This window comes from Phyllobates terribilis, unplaced genomic scaffold (assembly GCF_046119375.1).
Source record: "Phyllobates terribilis strain yellow unplaced genomic scaffold, ASM4611937v1 Scaffold_13__5_contigs__length_258822181, whole genome shotgun sequence".
NCBI classification, from domain to species: Eukaryota; Metazoa; Chordata; class Amphibia; order Anura; family Dendrobatidae; genus Phyllobates; species Phyllobates terribilis.
The window spans coordinates 123,014,417-123,034,418 of NW_027362773.1; the positions used below are offsets into that span (position 1 = coordinate 123,014,417).

At 48.1% G+C, this 20,002-nt stretch overlaps 2 protein-coding genes across 4 annotated transcripts; one reads left to right on the forward strand and one right to left on the reverse strand.

Moving 5' to 3' along the window:
• Positions 1-4,669: 4,669 nt before the first annotated feature.
• MRPL49 (mitochondrial ribosomal protein L49) lies at positions 4,670-15,637 on the reverse strand. Of its 3 annotated transcripts, none has more exons than XM_073658585.1 (4): positions 15,448-15,637; positions 13,505-13,667; positions 6,016-6,140; positions 4,670-4,989 (listed from the first exon to the last, which is right to left on the reverse strand). In XM_073658585.1, exons 1-4 carry the CDS (start codon positions 15,526-15,528, stop codon positions 4,843-4,845), a joined length of 516 nt encoding a protein of 171 aa, XP_073514686.1. In that variant the 5' UTR covers positions 15,529-15,637; the 3' UTR covers positions 4,670-4,842. The 3 variants fall into 3 exon arrangements, with proteins under 3 accessions (XP_073514686.1, XP_073514687.1, XP_073514688.1); XM_073658586.1 differs by having other exon boundaries at positions 15,466-15,627; XM_073658587.1 differs by having other exon boundaries at positions 15,419-15,555.
• A 29-nt stretch (positions 15,638-15,666) lies between these two features.
• Positions 15,667-18,877, forward strand: FAU (FAU ubiquitin like and ribosomal protein S30 fusion). Its single transcript, XM_073658588.1, has 5 exons — positions 15,667-15,738; positions 16,850-16,932; positions 17,823-17,967; positions 18,107-18,162; positions 18,716-18,877. The coding sequence occupies exons 2-5, from the start codon at positions 16,858-16,860 to the stop codon at positions 18,839-18,841; spliced, it is 402 nt and encodes a 133-aa protein (XP_073514689.1). The 5' UTR covers positions 15,667-15,738; positions 16,850-16,857; the 3' UTR covers positions 18,842-18,877.
• The last annotated feature ends 1,125 nt before the right edge of the window (positions 18,878-20,002 follow it).

Below are 20,002 nucleotides of genomic sequence, written 5' to 3' on the forward strand. Positions count from 1 at the left end.
ACGCATGCGGATTGTACATGCGGATTGTACATGCGGTTTTCCTTCCAGGGACAGGCGGATGTGAAGCGTTCTTCACTTGCATTTCCGCATGCTGGTTGATAAGCGATTTTAGCATCACTTGGAAAGTGCTTGACAACTTGGTCACATGCAAACGGCATGGATTTATATAGTGTGACCGAAAGAATGGTAAAAAATAAATATATACTTACCTTCTGATGGCCCCCGGAGTCTTTATTCGATGCGTCTCGGCTTGCCGGCAGCTCGCGGTACACTAAAGGACCTGCCGACATCACATGACTAAATGACGTCATGGCAGGTCCTTGAGTCCACCGCAATCTGCCAGCAAGCCAAGACAAAGACACCGGGGGCCATCAGAAGGTAAATATATTTCTTTTTTATTTTATTCTTTTTTTTTTACAGGTTCTATGGTACCTGGATCTGGAGGAGAGTCTCCTCTTCTCCAGACCTGGGTACCATCCGCACATTGAAACACATGGATTCCGCATGTACAGATGCAGTGATGCGGATTCCATGTGTTCCAATGCAAGTCAATGGCGGTGAAAACGCAACGCTTCCGCAAAATAATTGGTTGTGCTGCGTTTTTTTCCACAATAATCCGCAGTGGAAATTTCCGCACCATGTGCACAGCACATGCAGATTATCATTGGGGGACATGGCAGACCTTCTACCATGCGTTTTTTAAGCATTTCTGCAGCAGAATTGCGTCTGCGGAAACTCTTAAAAAAACGCATCGTGGGCACACAGCCTTACTAGGTAAGTGTTCTATCCGCAAAAAGCACGGATATAACTCGTAAGCTGCGAAAAACCGACATCTGAATGAGCCCTTAGTACTTTTACTTAGTACTTTTTTTTGCTTAGCTGTACAAAAGTTCTTACTAGTTTTTGTACAGCTGAATGGCAGCTGCAGTCCACACAATTGCATACAACGCAATATATTGCTGCTGTAGCTCAATAGTTAAAGGGGTTGTGCCACCATAAAGAATATTTTTAACCAAGCAGAAAATGTGGAAATAAATGGTTTTGTAATTTACATTTATTAAAAATTATGCTTCATTCAATAAATGCCAAGCTTTTATCTTAAGTATGCTCCCTAGCGCTCTCTGGTGTTATTCCATTCCGTCCTCGTAGTGGGCAATCAGCTGGTCGAGTTTGCGCAGTTCCTGTATATTACAAAACCATTTATTTCCACATTTTCTGCTTGGTTAAAAGTATTCTTTATGGTGGCACAACCCCTTCATGACCGGAGCATTTTCCATTTTTGCGTTTTATTTTTTTGCTCCCCTTCTTCCCAGAGCTATAGCATTTTTATTTTTTGGTCAATATGGCCATGTGAGGGCTTATTTTTTGTGGGACAAGTTGTACTTTTAAACGCCATCACTGGTTTTACCATATTGTGTACTGGAAAACGGGACAAAAATTCCAAGTGCGGTGAAATTACAAAATTAATGCAATTCCACAGTTGTTTTTTGTTTTGTTCTTTTTACCATGTTCACTGAATGCTAAACCTGACCTGCCATTCTTATTCTCCAGGTCATTATGAGGTCGTAGACACCAAACATGTATAGGTTCTTTTTTATTTAAGTGGTGGAAAAAAAATCCAAAGTTTGCTTTAAAAAAAAAAAAAATGGCGCTTTTTTCCGAGACCCGTAGTGTCTCCATTTTTTGGGATCTGGGGCCAAGTGAGGGCTTATTTTTTGCGCGCCGAGCTGACGTTTTTATTGATACCATTTTGGGGTAGATCTGATGTTTTGATCGCCCGTTATTGCATTTTATTGCGACCCAAAAAACGTAATTCTGGTGTTTAGAATTTTTTTTCTTGTTACTCCGTTTACCCATCGTTTTAATTCTTTTTTTATATTGATAGATCGGGCGATTCTGAACGCCGCGGTACCAAATATGTGTATGTGGGGTTTTTATTTTATTTTGAATGGGGCAAAAAGGGGGGTGATTTAAACTTTTATATTTTTAAAAAAAATTTTTTTTTTTTTTTTACACTTTTTGCTTGCTTCAATAGTTTAGAAGCAGCAGCAGCAGCAGTCTGATTTCCTCTGCTACATTGAGGCGATGAGCAGATCACCTCTATGTAGTAGAAATGATCATGAGCTATGAACGCCGACCACTAGGTGGCACTCATAGCAATCTTTACATGACAACCACAGGGGTCTACTGCAGACCCCAGGTTGTCATGCCCGCAATCACGTGACGGGGTCACCGATGGACGGGGCTGTTAAATGCCGCTGTCAGAGATTGACAGCGGTATTTAACTGGTTAACAGCCGCGGGCACATGTCAGCTGTATAAATCAGCTGACATGTGCCCGGTTCAGTGCGGGCTCAGCGCCGGAGCCAGGGGGTGCCGACGTGGTGTGTACTATTACGTACCACTTCGGAAAGGGGTTAAAGGGCATTTGTCAGTAGGATTAACCCTCCTAAGCCGTCTATATGGGCATGTAGGTCATAGGGAGCTGAATAAAATTATACCTTGGTATCTGCGATCCGATGTCTTATTCCACAGAAATCCATGTTTTTTTCCTTAATATGTAAATGAGCTGTTAAGATCTATGGGCTGGACATAGATCTCCCAGAGAATCTGCCTCCAGAGATTATTATAAATTAAAGGAGGTGTTACCAGTGAGATGTAGATCAGGAGAGCAGACTGTCAGTCATTACATGTCTCATATCGGTAAATCTCCCTTTCATTTAAAAATCTCTAGAGATAGATTCTCAGGGAGAGCTATATCCGGCCTATCAAACTTAACTCAGATATTAAGAAAAATATGGATTTCTCTGGAATAAGACATCGCAACACAGATATCAAGGTGTCATTTTATTCAGCTTCCTATGACCTACATGTCCATATAGACGACTTAGGAGGAATGATCCTACTGATAGATTCCCTTTAAAACTCAATCCAAAGCGCTATAAAACATTGCAATACAGCCCTAGCTTAGTAAAATGAATATGGTTGTGTTGCAACCCATGTTGCCAGAAATCCAAATTTACTGGACTACAGGGTCTTCTTTTAGGTCTACCACATTAGGTTTTATTATGGTGCAATGCAGCAGTGATCGTTGGCCACATGGGGGCGCCTGTTCAGCAACAAATACTCATTTTACCTGTGGAGTGGAAGGACTGTGCCATTGTGCAAGGCTGGCTGCATATATCTGCGGTTCATGGTCCATCTCCTGACCCGAGCTAATAGCCTTATATATTTCCACGATGCTGCTGGTCTGCATAAGGAGACAAATTCACTATGAGATGTGGATATATGAAGCTTCTAATAAAGTCTGTGACCCTTACCCATTGCCATCTTCACCCTTTATCGGTGCCGCTCCGGACCCGTGGCACCATCTTGTGACTGCAACTCCTGACTGACTGGAAGTCATAAGTAACGGTCACAAATTCTCAGTGTAAGTCTTTGAGAGCCAGAATGAGACTCTCATAGACTTGCAGTAAAAAGTGACCTCCAGCTTGCTCCACCAAACGCTGGAACAATCCAGTAGGTGACTAATAGTGATGAGCGAGCGTGTTCTGTTAACCCTTTCGGCGAGCATGCACGGGTGCTCGCCGAGTATTTGCGTTGTGCTAGAATGTTATGTTTGAGCCTCTGTGTGTGCATGATTTGCAACTGTTTGACAGCTTTAATACATGTGAGGAATGCCTGTTTGTTAGGCATTCCTCACATGTATTAAAGCTCTCAAACAGTTGCAAATCATGCACACACAGAGGCTCAAACATAACATTCAAGCACACCGCAAATACTCGGAAAACACCTGAGCATGCTCGTAAATCTCGAGCAACGAGCATGCTTGCTCATCACTAGTCAATAACTGCTGCAGACCGACTTGTGCAAATCTATGTCTACGAGATCCTCGTTCTGGCTCTCATAGACTTAGATGGAGTTGTGACTTCCGGATCCCTAGCACAGTGTTCCCCATTCCAGTCTTCAAGGCCCACCAGCAGGTCATGTTTTCAGGATTTCCTTAGTATTACACAGGTGATGGGATTATTGCCTGTGCAGGTGATGTACAATACTAAGGAAATCCTGAAAACATGACCTGTTGGGCCTTGAGGACTGTAGTTGGGGAACCCTGCCCTAGCAAACACTGGAGCGATCCGACAGGTCACAAACTGCTGGAGACCGAGGGGAGCAGCACCGATAGAAGGTGAAGACTGCAGCAGATAAGCATGAGAGTGGGGTCAGCGACCTTCGACTAGAAGCACCACTTCAGCGTTGCAATAAAAAAAACTTTAAAAAAAAAACCTGGTTCTTTAACTCCACATTGGATTATTAGAATATTGATGTCTTATATACCACCTTAAGTTGGATTTGTGTTTCAGTAAAGTGCACCAGATTTATTAAAAGGCACATGCTCCTTTGACGGAGACTACAGCACAACCTAGTTTTTTCTTTTTGCAGTGGCCCTCAATACAGGAAAGCACAGAATCTACACCTTCCCATACAGTTTAATAACGGACACATCAGGACTTGTGGCCTCCATCTGGTGACTAAGGAAGTCCATACAATGGTGTGCACTTTACCCTTAATGTCTGTAATAGCTCTTACCTGCACTGTAGTAGTAACTTTGCTTAAAACAATAATGGTGCTACCCCCATAGTACACACAAAGATAACATATTTACAAATGTAGAGTTTTTTTTTATAGGTTTATGAATGAATATTCCACAGATCAACATATTTTATTTTTTCACAATGTTCGCAAAATAAGAAATGATGGAATTGGACAGTCTTTACTTATGGAGAGAGGTGATCACAAAGTCTCTGTTCAGTATACTCCATTATGAACATGGATTCCAATAGTGTCAAAAGCCCTTCTCAGCCAGCCAGGTCTGTAACTCCTTATCAAAATAGCCTTTAATCCGGATTGAGTGGTTGATCTCATTAACTTGAGTTGCTGGTGTCCTTCCCGTTAAATTCGCCAGGAATTCCCTTGCCTCTGCTTCCAAAGCCTTTAGATGAAATCAAGATTTGTGCAGGAAAAATATCAATCTTTGTACCGTGTTAGCCAGTAGATAGAAAAATATTTAGGATTTGAGAATCCTCAGTGGTTGATGCCTTTCAATGGCGAACTGAAAAGATGGTAACAAATTGCAAGCTTTGGAGACTCAAAAGTTTGCAATTTGTTGCCATCTTTTCAGTTAGCCATTAAATGGCAACCACTGAGGACTCTCAAATCAAAATATTTTTCAAGACTTAAGGATATTCATGCAAAAATAAAACATGACAACTACTCAATTCTTAGGACTATATAAACAATTCTAGGTTTCTTCCTACTTATAGGACTGCTAAATAACTTTAAAAAAAAAAAAAAGTACAAGGGGATGCAACAATATTAAAAAAAAAACTGAATACAGATATTTTCCTACCAGACCTCAGTCACTTTCTTCCTCTTTTTAAATTTTAACACAACCATGGGTCCATTTTTCAAAAGTCTTCTTTTAGACTAATTTTATATGTGTTTCATTTCGTGGACCAAGGGGCATGAAGTGGCCATAGATCTCCTGACCCGAACTTGGAAGCCTCAGACACATATGACACTGTAGAATTAGGGTCAGGAGACAGTCTGTAGATGTGGCCGCAGAACAAACTGCAATGACTATACCATGGTTCATGTCAAAAGGATTTTTTTAGGTCCGTCTTAAAACATACAAAAATATTGCCTTTTGTTTTCTGGGTTTTTAAAAAAAAAAAAAAAAGTTACAAAAAAAGTTAAAGATGCACTTTTATCACAATCATGGCAAAAAAAATGTATCATTTCCACAACGTGTGAATACAGCCTTTGGCGTTACCCTTATAAATGACACAGTAGCCAATGATTTCAGTGACCAGTGCTGGTTCTCCAGAGCTCATTGTGGTTTAGCAGCATTTTGTGCAGTTCGTTGCCACAGACAGACCCAACTAAATGCAATAATGCGGCTACCAAAGGAGAAAGTAAAGATTTCAAATGGGGCACAAATTCAGACAGCGTCACTCACCCATATGTCACCTTCAATCTTCCGGATAATTGTCATGTGTCGATTACCATGAGTAATGTCTGTGTACACTGGAATATTGTGCATCCGGGAGCGTCTCACAACATAAGGAAGATCCGGCAGTGTGTCTAGTAAGGAAATAAGACGTTAAGACTGAAGCCGTCTCCACATCAGTAGTGACGATGACTTGCATACATATCACCAATGAAAAAAGAAGCAGCAGCTCCGGGACCCCAGGAAATCAGGTGGTCCGTGAAGTTTTGAAAAACGACTATATGAGCTTATTTGCACAATTTTGGAGTCGGACAACTTCTTTAACCCCTTACTGTCACAGCCCGTTTTGCCCATTAGGCATCAATAACTCTCCCCTTCCCCCCCATCAAGAGTTTTTTTTTTCCCCAAAGTGATGTGAGGGCCTGTTTTTTTTGCAGTTAATTTAAAAGTGAAAAAAACAGAAGTTTCCCTTAACCACCAAGATGCTACGACTGTTATTGACCATGGTGTAGCGCTGGCGTCCCTGCCCTCTGCTAGGCAGGGACGCTGCTCCCCTCACCGCTCTGCTCCGTGCCCGGCGTCCTCTCCCCGCTCTGCTGTCAGCGCGCGCTCCTTCCCGGCGTCCTCCTTCCGCTCTGCTCTCAGCGCGCGCTCCTTCCCGGCCCCTGTGCTTAGGGCGCGCGCGCTCCCCTCCTCTTAAAGGGGCCGCGCGCGCCGTCCTAAGGAGTCCCCGGCCAATGGCCGGAGGACTTCATCATATATAAGGCACCTCCTCCAAAATGGAGGTGCCCGAGCAATGTTGTTTGCACCTGCGTCTCACCTGTGCTTCAGCCCTCAGGTCCCGTTGCCAGTTTCCTGCCAGTTTCCTGCTAGTTACCTGCTAGTTACCTGCCTGATTCCTGCCTGAATACTTGTTACCTGCCTGCCTGCCTGAGGTCCGACGGTCTGCCTTACAACTCCGGTCAGTCTGTCTAAGGACCAACTTGTCCGCTCACCTGGGAGCGCACATCAGCTACCTGCCTGCTTGCCTGAGGTCCGACGGTCTGCCTTACAACTCCGGTCAGTCTGTCTATGGACCAGCTTGCCCGCTCACCTGGGAGCGCTTCTCCGCTACCTGCCTGCTTGCCAGCCCGGAGGCTACGTTGTCACGTGCTGTGACCACCAGCTATCTCAGAGACTCTTGCCCGCTCACCTGGGAGCGCATCTCCGTTACCTGCCTGCTTGCCAGCCCGGAGGTCCCGTTGTCACGTGCGGTGACCACCAGCTATTCCAGAGACTCTTGCCCGCTCACCTGGGAGCGCTTCTCCGTTACCTACCTGCCTGCCAGCCCGGAGGTTCCGCCGTCACGTGCCGTGACCACCTGCTATTCCAGAGACTCTCGCTTGCTCACCTGGGAGCACACATCTACCATCTGCCTGCTAGCCTACCCGGAGGCTCCGCCATCACAGGTCGTACCTACCCCTTACCCAGAGACTGCCCTGATCACTTGCCGTAACTCCCTGTCCGTTCACCCAGAGACTGCCACCCGCTCCCTTACAAGGGCCGCCCCCTTGTATAGTAGCTCAGAGGTTCCGCCTCCCGGACCCGTTACAGTTTGCTCGGGCCATGGAACCCGGTGGCACCCAAGCTCCCTCGCTCTCGGACCTCTGTCTTGAACTGTCCCGTCAGAGGTCCCAACAGGAGGCCATCCTGGGTCACCTGCGGAATGTTAATACTCGCCTGAACACTCTGTCTGATCCACCAACAACCTCCGCCAGTGCCATATCTTGCAATCCGGCAGCTCCGCTGCCCACTAATACTATGGTATCCTACCCCGGACCCCGGCTCTCTGCACCTCCTCGCTTCGGAGGCGACCCCGTCCAGGCTCGGGGCTTCATAAATCAGTGCACCCTGCACTTTGAACTTTTGTCCCATCAGTTTAATTCCGACCGGGCCAAAATTGCCTTTATCATGTCCCATCTCACCGGGGAGGCCCTGGCCTGGCTAAATCCTCTATGGGAGAGAGGAGACCCCCTGGTGTCCAACTTGCCTGCTTTTCTCTCGGCTTTCCGGAAAGTCTTCGACGAACCCGGACGGAAGACCTCATCCGCATCCTCTCTGCTACGCCTCCGTCAGGAGGGTCTCACCGTGGGCCAATATGCCATACGGTTCCGCACCCTTGCCTCGGAGCTGGCCTGGGATAACGACGCTCTGGTATCCGTCTTCTGGGAGGGTCTGTCCGGTCGTATTAAAGATGAACTTGCTGGTCGGGACATTCCTACCTCTCTCGATGATCTAATAACCCTTGCCACCCGGATTGACCTACGGTTCCAGGAGCGTGCCAAAGAGGTCACCCGTGAGAGAAGGATTCCACGTTTAGCTCCTACTTTCCAGAAACCCGTCATTCCCTCCATCTCTCCCCAGGTACACTCTCCTGAGCCTATGCAGGTCGACCAGACCAAGATGGTCAAAACCCGTCAGGACTCACGCCGTGCCGAGGGGAGCTGCTTCTACTGTGGCAGTAAGGAGCACCGGATCCGTGCCTGCCCGGAGAGGTCGGGAAACGCCTGTGTCTAGGTTCGCTCAGAGAGGTCCACCTAGACAAGAATAAATCCTCTCCATCCCTGCTGTTGTCAGTTTCGATCATCTACGGGGAGAACCGTTATTTCGAACTAGCCCAACTTGACTCTGGAGCAGCCGGGAACCTTATTTCACAGTCCCTGGTTGAGAAATACCGCATCCCCACCAAACCTCTGGCTGTACCCTTGTCTGTCGCTGCCGTGGATGGGGGCCTCTTACCTCGCCCCATTCAACTCATCACCGAATCCATTACCCTGCAGGTGGGAATGCTGCATTCTGAAAGTATCTCCTTTCATGTTCTGCCTGGACTCTCTCACGCCCTCTTGCTAGGTCTGCCCTGGCTCCAGAGACATGCACCCGTGCTAGACTGGCAAACCGGAGAGGTCCTTCGCTGGGGACAAGACTGTCATAAAACCTGCCTGGTTCCCGTCCATCCCGTCCGTCCCTCTCCTATCCCAGCTAATCTACCTGGACTTCCGATTCCTTATTGGTCTTATGCAGATGTCTTTAATAAAAAGGAGGCAGAGACATTACCACCACATAGACCATACGACTGTCCCATCGATCTGCTACCCGGTACTACTCCTCCCCGTGGGCGTATCTATCCTTTATCCGCTGCTGAGACCCGGTCAATGTCCGAATATATTGAGGAGAATCTGGCCAGAGGATTCATCCGGAAATCTACCTCCCCGGCGGGAGCAGGCTTCTTTTTCGTCAAAAAGAAGGACGGCTCTCTCCGTCCCTGTATAGACTATAGAGGCCTAAACCTGATCACGGTGAAGAATAAGTACCCCCTTCCGCTCATTCCAGAATTATTTGATCGCCTGAGGGGGGCTAGGATCTTCACCAAACTGGACCTTCGTGGGGCGTACAACCTGGTTCGTATTCGTCAGGGGGATGAATGGAAGACGGCATTCAACACCCGGGACGGCCACTATGAATACCTGGTAATGCCCTTTGGTCTCTGTAACGCTCCTGCCGTCTTTCAAGAGTTGGTCAATGACATCTTCCGGGACCTTCTCTACTCCTGCGTAGTGGTGTACCTGGACGACATCTTGGTCTTCTCTCCGGATCTCCAGACTCACCGGAGGGACGTTCGTCAGGTCCTGCTCAGGCTAAGGCAGAACCATCTCTACGCTAAATTTGAGAAGTGCCTCTTTGAGCAGACCTCGCTTCCGTTTCTGGGCTACATTATCTCTCAGACCGGCCTACAAATGGATCCTGAGAAACTGTCTGCCATCGAGAAATGGCCCCGACCGGAGGGGTTGAAGGCCATTCAGCGATTCCTGGGCTTCGCCAACTACTACCGCCTCTTCATACCACACTTCTCTTCCCGGACGGCCCCAATTTCTGCGCTCACCCGTAAAGGTACTAATCCCAAAGAGTGGCCACCCGAAGCAGAGGAGGCCTTTCTTTCCCTTAAACAGGCCTTCTCTTCCGCCCCGGTGCTGCATCGCCCAGATGGCAACAAACAGTTCTTCCTGGAAGTTGACGCCTCCTCCTCTGGAGCCGGAGCGGTACTTACTCAAAAATCATCTTCCGGGAGGATGGTAACTTGTGGCTTCTTCTCTAAACTCTTCTCCTCCTCTGAGCGCAACTATTCCATAGGAGACCGAGAGTTATTGGCCATCAAACTGGCATTGGAGGAGTGGCGTTACCTGCTCGAGGGGGCTCTTCACCCGGTAATAATTTACACTGACCACAAGAACTTGGCTTACCTCCAGCATGCCCAGAGACTTAACCCGCGCCAAGCCCGGTGGTCCTTGTTTTTTGCTCGTTTTGATTTTGTCCTTCATTTTCGCCCGGCTGACAAAAACGTCAAGGCGGACGCCTTGTCTCGGTCCTTTCTGGTGTCTGATCTCGAGGAGGATCCGAAACATATCATCGATCCCGCCAGAGTAATGCAGGTGGCTCCCGTGAGTCTAAATCGTCTTCCTCCTGGTAAGACGTTCGTACCAGTACCTGATCGGGAGAAGATCCTACACTGGGGTCATTCGTCTAAACTAGCTGGCCACGCCGGTCAGAAAAAGACCCTCCAGCTTATTACCCGGCACTACTGGTGGCCTAACCTGCACAAGGATGTAATAGACTTTGTTTCTGCCTGTGTGTCCTGCGCCCGCAACAAAGTTCCGAGACACCTGCCGGCCGGCCGCCTCCTACCTCTGCCAGTACCTGCTGCCCCCTGGCAGCATATAGCGATGGACTTCATTACTGATCTACCCGTCTCTGCCGGTTGTACGGTCATTTGGGTGGTCGCTGACCGCTTCTCCAAGATGGCTCACTTCATTCCACTGCCAGGTCTTCCGTCTGCACCCGAGCTGGCTAAAGACTTTATCCGCCACATCTTCCGTCTTCATGGCCTGCCCCGTCACATCGTGTCGGATCGTGGGGTACAGTTCACTTCCCGTTTCTGGAGAGCCACTTGTAAATTGCTGGACGTCACCCTGGACTTCTCCTCCGCTTACCACCCACAGTCTAATGGTCAAGTGGAGCGGATCAATCAGAACCTGACCAGTTACCTTCGGCACTTCGTTAATGCCCACCATTCTGACTGGGTGGATCTCCTGCCATGGGCCGAATTCTCGTACAACAATCACGAGAGCGAGTCTTCCTCCAAATCCCCGTTTTTTGTAGTCTACGGTCAGCATCCTCGGATCCCGTTTCCCGTCTCCACCTCGGCGGACAATCCGGCTGCGGAATCTCTTGTTAACAAATTTTCCTCCATATGGGAGAGTACCCGGTCCGCACTCCTTCTGTCATCCGAGCGTATGAAAAGACACGCTGACAAAAAACGTCTGGACCCTCCTCAATTCCGCCCTGGGGATAAAGTCTGGCTCTCGTCCAAATATGTCCGGCTCAAGATCCCTTCCTATAAGTTAGGGCCTCGGTTCATCGGCCCACTGGAGGTCATCAGTCAGATCAACCCGGTGGCCTATAAATTGAAACTCCCGGCCAACTTACGGATCCCTAACTCCTTCCATGTGTCTCTCCTCAAACCTGTGGTGCTTAACTCTTTTTCCAAGTCTACAGGTACGCCTCCTGCTCCGGTTTCTGCTGAGGACGAGTTTGAGGTAGAGAACATTCTTGCCACCAAAAGGGTAAGAGGAAAGACCTTTTTTCTGGTAGATTGGAAGGGGTTTGGTCCTGAGGAGAGAACGTGGGAGCCCCGGGAGAACATCCATGCCCCTCTCATCCTAGCTAAATTTCTGTCTGGCCTAAAAAAGGGGGGGCCTAAAGGGGGGGGTACTGTAGCGCTGGCGTCCCTGCCCTCTGCTAGGCAGGGACGCTGCTCCCCTCACCGCTCTGCTCCGTGCCCGGCGTCCTCTCCCCGCTCTGCTGTCAGCGCGCGCTCCTTCCCGGCGTCCTCCTTCCGCTCTGCTCTCAGCGCGCGCTCCTTCCCGGCCCCTGTGCTTAGGGCGCGCGCGCTCCCCTCCTCTTAAAGGGGCCGCGCGCGCCGTCCTAAGGAGTCCCCGGCCAATGGCCGGAGGACTTCATCATATATAAGGCACCTCCTCCAAAATGGAGGTGCCCGAGCAATGTTGTTTGCACCTGCGTCTCACCTGTGCTTCAGCCCTCAGGTCCCGTTGCCAGTTTCCTGCCAGTTTCCTGCCAGTTTCCTGCTAGTTACCTGCCTGATTCCTGCCTGAATACTTGTTACCTGCCTGCCTGCCTGAGGTCCGACGGTCTGCCTTACAACTCCGGTCAGTCTGTCTAAGGACCAACTTGTCCGCTCAACTGGGAGCGCACATCAGCTACCTGCCTGCTTGCCTGAGGTCCGACGGTCTGCCTTACAACTCCGGTCAGTCTGTCTATGGACCAGCTTGCCCGCTCACCTGGGAGCGCTTCTCCGCTACCTGCCTGCTTGCCAGCCCGGAGGCTCCGTTGTCACGTGCTGTGACCACCAGCTATCTCAGAGACTCTTGCCCGCTCACCTGGGAGCGCATCTCCGTTACCTGCCTGCTTGCCAGCCCGGAGGTCCCGTTGTCACGTGCGGTGACCACCAGCTATTCCAGAGACTCTTGCCCGCTCACCTGGGAGCGCTTCTCCGTTACCTACCTGCCTGCCAGCCCGGAGGTTCCGCCGTCACGTGCCGTGACCACCTGCTATTCCAGAGACTCTCGCTTGCTCACCTGGGAGCACACATCTACCATCTGCCTGCTAGCCTACCCGGAGGCTCCGCCATCACAGGTCGTACCTACCCCTTACCCAGAGACTGCCCTGATCACTTGCCGTAACTCCCTGTCCGTTCACCCAGAGACTGCCACCCGCTCCCTTACAAGGGCCGCCCCCTTGTATAGTAGCTCAGAGGTTCCGCCTCCCGGACCCGTTACACATGGCATCTAAGGCATTAAATGGCCAGAGTGTGAGTGATCTCCTATCCTGGTCGTTGCGGCTTGTATGAGCTTTCCTCCTGCTTCTTGGCAGCATTGGACGTGTATTGCGATTTGATGTAAGAGGATATAAGGGGTTTACCAGTTTACAAAAATTTGTGTCCCCTGGCTTAGTATGTTTTAAAAATAAAAACAAAGTGTTCTTTACTCAACCTTCCCAGGTCCAGCGCCGAGTCTCTGCTGCTACTCCCAGAGTCTGTCATTGTCTGCAGCACTGACATCATGTTAACGGCACTGCAGCCAATCAATGAACTCAGCGGCTAGTGCCTTCTACTTAGGGACAGTGCTTCGGACAATAAACACCAGCAGCAGAAGGGGACCCGGGTAGGGTGAGTAAAGGACTGTTTTGTTTGAAGATAAAAAAAAACGACAGTGCCACAGATTCCAGAAGAAGAAGACACTATTTTACCAGTCCCAGACAATCCCTTTAAATGCAGATGCTTTGATGCAGCCAAAGAAAAAACTATTGTAGGAGAAAAATGTCTGTGTAGTCAATCTGATATAACCTCAATGTGCGCTCATTTCTGTAGCACCTGCTGTATACAAACCTTTAGGGGGGATCCATCCAGATGGAGCGGCCCCTATATGCTTTGGTGGTTTGGGTACTTGTGTCGGAGGTATGAGACGCTCCACAAAATGATACTCTTCCTGGGATTCTATTATGCCTGGATACTGAGAGCTCGCGCCGGCAGATGATCCACTACATGGCCGCTGGAAAGAGAAATAAAAGATAAAAAATTATATAAAAAGAGAAAAAAAAGTTTCCCAAGTTACTGTTCACACTGTGTTTAGTGTCAATGTGCGGGGAGATACACTGTTCTATTATTCTGAAGAGAGACTAGTTACTAGTCGTGGACATCAAGATTCTGTTCTAGGCTCCGTTCCTTTTAAAGAGAACCTGCCACAACATTTTTAAATCTGGAATTAATGGTGTGGCCATATAGGAGTTTGTCCCAAAATAAAAATGATTTTTTTTTTATAAGTGTAGAAGCCATTTGCAGATCAGTTTGGAAGTGCATTTGGGGTGTGTCAATGCACTTGGACGGCTACTTCTAAGTGCACTGACGCCCCCAGTGCACTTTCAGCCTGATTTGCATATGACATCTACAAAGATTGCCCTTTGTAAGGTTTCACAGTCTTCTGTTGGTGGAAGTAGCATCGTCCCACACAACGGTCCCTGTATGAGCCGGCAAAGAAGAGAAGCAATGTTGGAAACTGGGGGAAATGGTTATCGGTAACAGACCTATTTAAAAAGGCATAGATCCTGGAAATTTTAGGGGAAGTGCTTCTTTACAGAGGTTGTCCGGCCTCAGGGTACAATTCTACAGTCACTCTTTAATTGTCCGGCGCTGGGAGCGGGTGGTTATGTGACCGCAAGTATGCAATTTGCATAGATGCGGTCACATGCCGAATAGACGTACGTGGCCTCACTCAATACAAGAGTATACAAGGCCGGACGCATGCAAATTACACACTTGTGTTCACACAACCGCCTGCTCTCAGGGCCGGAGACTCCTCACTGTACATTGCGTCACATAGTGACTGTAGACTTGTAGCCTAAGGCTGGCGAATCCCTTTAAATCCAGATATAGAATGAAATGGTTCATGATTCCAATTCTACTCATTCTCCGCCCACCTAGGATGACTGACGGCTTGTATGGAATAGTGTGAGAGCTCAGCAGCGTGGAGGGACACCGAGGAGCTGCCATTCTGATTAGGTGGGCAGAGATTGAATTAAAAATTCATAAAAGATTACACAGCTCTGCAGACATGGATTTTCAAAGGATGTACACCAGCCTCATCAGGTGTAAGAGCAACTTAGTTATATTTGCAGTCTGTAGTGTGACATCTGGTCGCAGATCCTCTTTAAAAATCGAATCTGTGTATCAACCAATTTTGATACAGGGCTTGTCCTACCTCTCATCATTAATTACTGAAATCTTTGAATGGTGAAAATTACATTGAGTATTACTTATCGATCCCCCCGCCGGTCTCTGTATCTGGGCCGCTAGTTATGGAGTTCTGAGAGGGACGTGCGACTGCTGCTGCAGTGATGTCAATGATTGGCTGCAGCGGTCCCAGGTTTCTGTTGAAAACATGATTCCTGGAGGTCAGGATACAGGTATTGGCTGCACAGGAGGATTGGAGGGGGAGTATTAGGCCGGATTCAGAACTGGACCGACCACGTGTCTCCTGCCCCAAATGTCACAGCGTCAAAGCCATGGGTGACCCTTGGCCGGGCGGTCTGTGCATCGCAGTCTGTACACACAACGTCTGGATTCGGCCTAATACTTTATTTTTTTACTATTCTCCATTCTAAGCCTTAGGTAAACATTCCACTAGGGATGGACAACCCCTTTAAGTGGTTCTGTCATGCACTAACAAGACATGGACACTATAGATGCCCCTAAGTTGCAGCCAGGGCAGCCAAATGTAACCAATAGCATTGTGTGCACAGTCACCTCACATAAACCGCCTGCAATACACATACAGCGTCGCCGTGCGGTACCTGCAGCCTGATAACCGCATTCAGTGCTCGCAGTGTTGTCCTTCTGAGCATGGGAACCGCCATCTTTCCTCAGCAGTCACCACCGGCCGCTTCCTATCTTATGGGTGTAGCAACATGACGGCCTCACCGCTTCCTAATGAGAGCAGCAGCATGGCTGTCAACGTGATACGTCATGACGCCCCTCGTGCGCGTTCACGCTTTGGTTTAAAATACGTGCGCGCTCCTTCCTCCTCCTCTTTCCTTTCCTCCATTTTGCGAGACGCGGAGCGGCCGGTGAGTAACTCGGGGAAGGTGGCGGGAGTACGGGCCGGCGGGCGGAGGCTCCGTGCAGCCGGTGTATGATGTGTGCAGCCGGGAGGGGGCATGGCGGCTCCGGATAGTGCGGTGGTGCCGGGGTGTCGCCTCTGCTCCGGCACATGGTCGCGCGGGCGTGGAGTAACGTGTGATGAGTCCTGCGGCCCGGTCCGGGCTGTGTGCAGTGTACATATACTGGGCGGTAGAGGGCAGTGTCGGGTGTTGTGGAGAAATCCCGGCAGCGCACCAGATCTGATATTTCTATGGTTTGGTAAAAGCCCCGAGCGGCCGAAACATTGTGATATCTCCGTACCAATAAAGTTACCAGAGGAGGAGGAGGCCTTGTTCCCTGGCTTTCTCTGTATGCTGACAACCTTTATGGAGGCTAATGTGCAGGACACCTGAGCAGTGCACAGGACTCCTATATTACAAGGCTATGGGGGATGAGCCTGCGCGGCTGTAGTGGGCCGGCTTGCCCATGTGATGTGCTGTCGGGGTGGGGGGTATTGGGATGACTTGCCTGTGGGGTGTGCTGGGATGGTAGTGGGCCTGCTCGCCTGCGGGATGTGCTGTGAGGGGGGCATTGGATTGGCTTGCCTGTGGGATGTCATGTCTGGGGAGGGAGGGAATTGGGTTGGTCTCGGAACATGCTGTTTGGGGGGGGGGGGGATAGTTGATCTGCCTGCCCACGGGATGTGCTGGTGGGGGCAGTTGGCTGGTTCCCCTGCCGGCGGTGTGGTGGGGGGATGTGGGCCGGCTTCTCTGATGCTGTTTGGCTACGTAAGTGTCAGTTGTACATAGCGTTGCTTTATCATTGGTTTATTATCAGAGCATAGAACGGCCCAGCATTACATGGAATCACTTTCCATCTGGTGGACTGTCTATGGTGGTAGATCTTGTCCATGTATATTTGGGGCAGCTTGCACAGCGTTGTGATGTCTGTACTGCCCCAGGAGCGTGTGGTATTTGTAGTGCAGCTCGTTACTTCCAAATGCACTGTATAGGAACAAATCCGGCTTCTATTACTGTGTGAGCTCTCACTGCTTTATAACTTTGACATTGATTTCTTTTTTTTCTCCCCTCGTTGCAGCTGACACCATGCAGCTTTTTGTCAGAGCACAGAGTCTGCACACCCTTGAGGTGTCTGGGCAGGAGACTGTTTCCCAGATTAAGGTGAGTGCTTTGGGGTAAAATAAAGCCCTGCACCTCTCAGGTCTGATGCTGATCTGTTCACCATTGGGCTGGAATCACACATGTTTTTTTGACAAACACAGAAGTGGGGAAAAAAAAAATCAGTCAGTACATCATACTTTTTTTTTTTTGTCCGCTCCTGAATTTTACTGAAAAGTACAAATGAAATTCCAGCTTTAAAGGGGTTGTCCAGGCTAACAAGTGTATGGAGCGAGGCTGCACCGACTAGTCGGCTGACAAGGAGTATGTATAATGCATTCATACCCTCCAGTCCCGGCTCAGAAATCGGCGAATCCCCCCCCAATGCGTGCACTGAGGGATTCATAAGTCTTGACTGCAGACTTCTCAATTTAGACTGGACAAACCCTTTAAACTTCTGAGCATTCAAAGAGTAGCTGTGCTCTACATGGCTTCATCATGGATTTCTCCTGCTCTAATTAGCTGCTTTTCTGCCACATAAGAATAAAATGCTCTTAATGTTTCTGCAGATTTCACATGATCTATCAGGTTTAGTTCACCGGTACCCATCTTAATCTATGGCCTTTTTCACATTTAATGGCTGAAAATGCAATAACTGTCCATCTACTAGAAGTGGAGCTATATTATCAGCTGTGAGCTGCTGAGCTACACTGCACTTCCCATTGTTATTAATAGGAGTTATGCAGATGGTGTAGCCCAGCGAGCTACTCTGTGACACAGCTGTGTGAAAATTTAGGACAGTCACATCTGCTGCTTTGTGCTCTTTCACATGTGTTTTGCTGTCTGCAGAATTTGATCAGCATAATCCAGTCTGCCCGTTCTTGTGTTTTTTTTTTTTTATATTCATCAGCTTCATTTAAAATGTCTAAAATTCCTCCTTAATTTCTATTCAGGCTCACATCTCCTCCCTAGAGGGAATTTCCTCTGAAGACCAGGTTCTTCTCCTTTCTGGTGCCCCCCTCTCCGATGAGGCCACCCTAGTCCAGAGTGGAGTATGTGAACTCAGCACCTTGGATGTAGCTGCTCGTCTTTTGGGAGGTTTGTGCTTTCCAACTGCATTTTTGCCTATTTCCTGATTAGTAAAGCTCTTAATTACTATTGATATGGTTACCGATCCTGGTATTCCTTTTAGGTGTATTGTGCATGTACTAAGCATATAAATGTTTTCTATCAACAGGTAAAGTCCATGGTTCTCTAGCCCGTGCCGGAAAAGTACGAGGTCAGACTCCAAAGGTAAGTAGTATATTACTTAACAATGATCATTTATTCTAGGACTAAACAATGGGCCCAGTGCGTCAAGACAACTGTTGTTCATGCCGGTCTTGATGGGGGGGCACACTGGAGAGGTGCATCAATCTGGACTGTCTGACGAGAGGTGTGCACCACTGCGCGCTACTCCAGTCAGAGACTGGAGTGAGATTTCTGTCATAGGAAATGAGACAGCTCGTCTTGCGTGACGCCAAGGTTGTCTCATTCTACCGCTGCACCACGTCTTGCCCCACTCAGCCCATTTTGGAGAAATTGGCGTGAAGACGTTAACTCAATGATTTAGCCGCATCTCTGAGTTGCGCCTTAACTTTATGACTTTTCAAAGCCTGTGCGCCAGATCTTTGGTGTGAAAGCTTTAATAAATCAGACCCTGTGTCCCTGAATAATAGTCCATGCTGTTATATAGAAGATCCTGAAGGCAGGTGTGCATCCAGCACTGGGGAACACAAAGCTCCCCATGTATTTGGTTTTGTTCCTTCACAACAAATGGTGTGATTATAACTGTGTTTAATTGCAGGTGGCCAAGCAGGAGAAGAAGAAAAAGAAGACTGGCAGGGCAAAAAGGCGCATGCAGTACAACAGGCGTTTTGTCAATGTGGTGCCCACCTTTGGCAAGAAGAAGGGACCAAATGCCAACTCTTAATTTGTCTTAGAGTTAATAAAAAAATATAGAACTTCATTGTCCTGTGTGGAGTCATCTGTGGGTGAAATGTAAAAGTTTTCTGCAATGGTCTAATCATTATTTTATAAATATTTAAGTCGGAAAAATAAAAAACAAAGTCACTTAAAGGTTCTGAGTGTCTACAGACTTGCAGCCATTGAGATGTGTATAACAAGGAGTCTGGTAGTCAGAGACCGACCTCTCGTAACTAAGTATAGTTTACTAATGAGTCAGGTAATTGCCACACATGTACTGAGAGTATTGGCTCGGGGGCGCATACACAGAGCAGCAGTAGGGATCTGGCTTCTAGCAATCTACAACGGGGCTGCCATAATGGTGCATGGACTGTGTAGGTGTTCTGTGAGATTCTGTTTAAATTCATAGGAAATGTCTAAATGTTTGTTCCCCATCTTGGATCTGTATCACTCTCCAAAACAGGCATCCGCACTTGCTCAGCTATTTAATTCCTAAGGGAATAGACCAGTGTTCCCCAACTCTGGTCCACAAGAGCCACCAACGGGTCACGTTTTTTGGGATTTCATTAGTATTGCCCAGGTAATGATTGCATCACTTGCACAGGCAATAATTAAATCACCTGAGCAATACTAAGGAAATCCTGAAAACATGACCTGTTGGTGGCTCTTGAGGACTGGAGTTGTGCAATACTCTCTTCCAGTGTTCCCCATGTCATGCCATCTCTGTTAATGCTCTGCCTGGATATGGAGCTTATGGTCTAAGGAAAGTTGCAAATTCCAACACTCAGACCTGCACCAATCATTTGTTTAGGGTGAGATTACCTGTTTACACAAGATTTTTAGTTATCAGAGTTTGAGCTCGTTTTTTATTCTAAACTGCCATATCATAAAAATTTATGATTTGCTTTAGTTGTAATAAATCAATTGTAGACACCAGTGTCCTGTGGGCTGATCTACAGGACTCCACAGTGAGGGGTTTATCACCAATGCTTTCTGTATCACTACATGGACACAAGTATTGGGACCCCTCCACATTACACCTACAGGAGTGTTTTCTAACCTACGATTCTACATCCATAGACATTAAAGGGATCCTGTCACCAGATTTGACTGATATGAGATCCGGCCACCACCATTCAGTTCTGATATAGAGCATTCTATAATGCTG

What these genes read in the sequence shown, in the direction of transcription:
- MRPL49 (XM_073658585.1), bottom strand. Translation starts at nt 15,528, where the DNA reads ATGGCGGTTCCCATGCTCAGAAGGACAACACTGCGAGCACTGAATGCG. An exon ending in TGGATGGATCCCCCCTAAAG is followed by an intron (nt 6,141 to 13,504) that starts GTTTGTATACAG and finishes TTTCCTTACTAG; the next exon opens with ACACACTGCCGGATCTTCCT. An exon ending in AGATTGAAGGTGACATATGG is followed by an intron (nt 4,990 to 6,015) that starts GTGAGTGACGCT and finishes TTTCATCTAAAG; the next exon opens with GCTTTGGAAGCAGAGGCAAG.
- FAU (XM_073658588.1), top strand. Translation starts at nt 16,858, where the DNA reads ATGCAGCTTTTTGTCAGAGCACAGAGTCTGCACACCCTTGAGGTGTCT. An exon ending in AGACTGTTTCCCAGATTAAG is followed by an intron (nt 16,933 to 17,822) that starts GTGAGTGCTTTG and finishes ATTTCTATTCAG; the next exon opens with GCTCACATCTCCTCCCTAGA. An exon ending in AGCTGCTCGTCTTTTGGGAG is followed by an intron (nt 17,968 to 18,106) that starts GTTTGTGCTTTC and finishes TTCTATCAACAG; the next exon opens with GTAAAGTCCATGGTTCTCTA.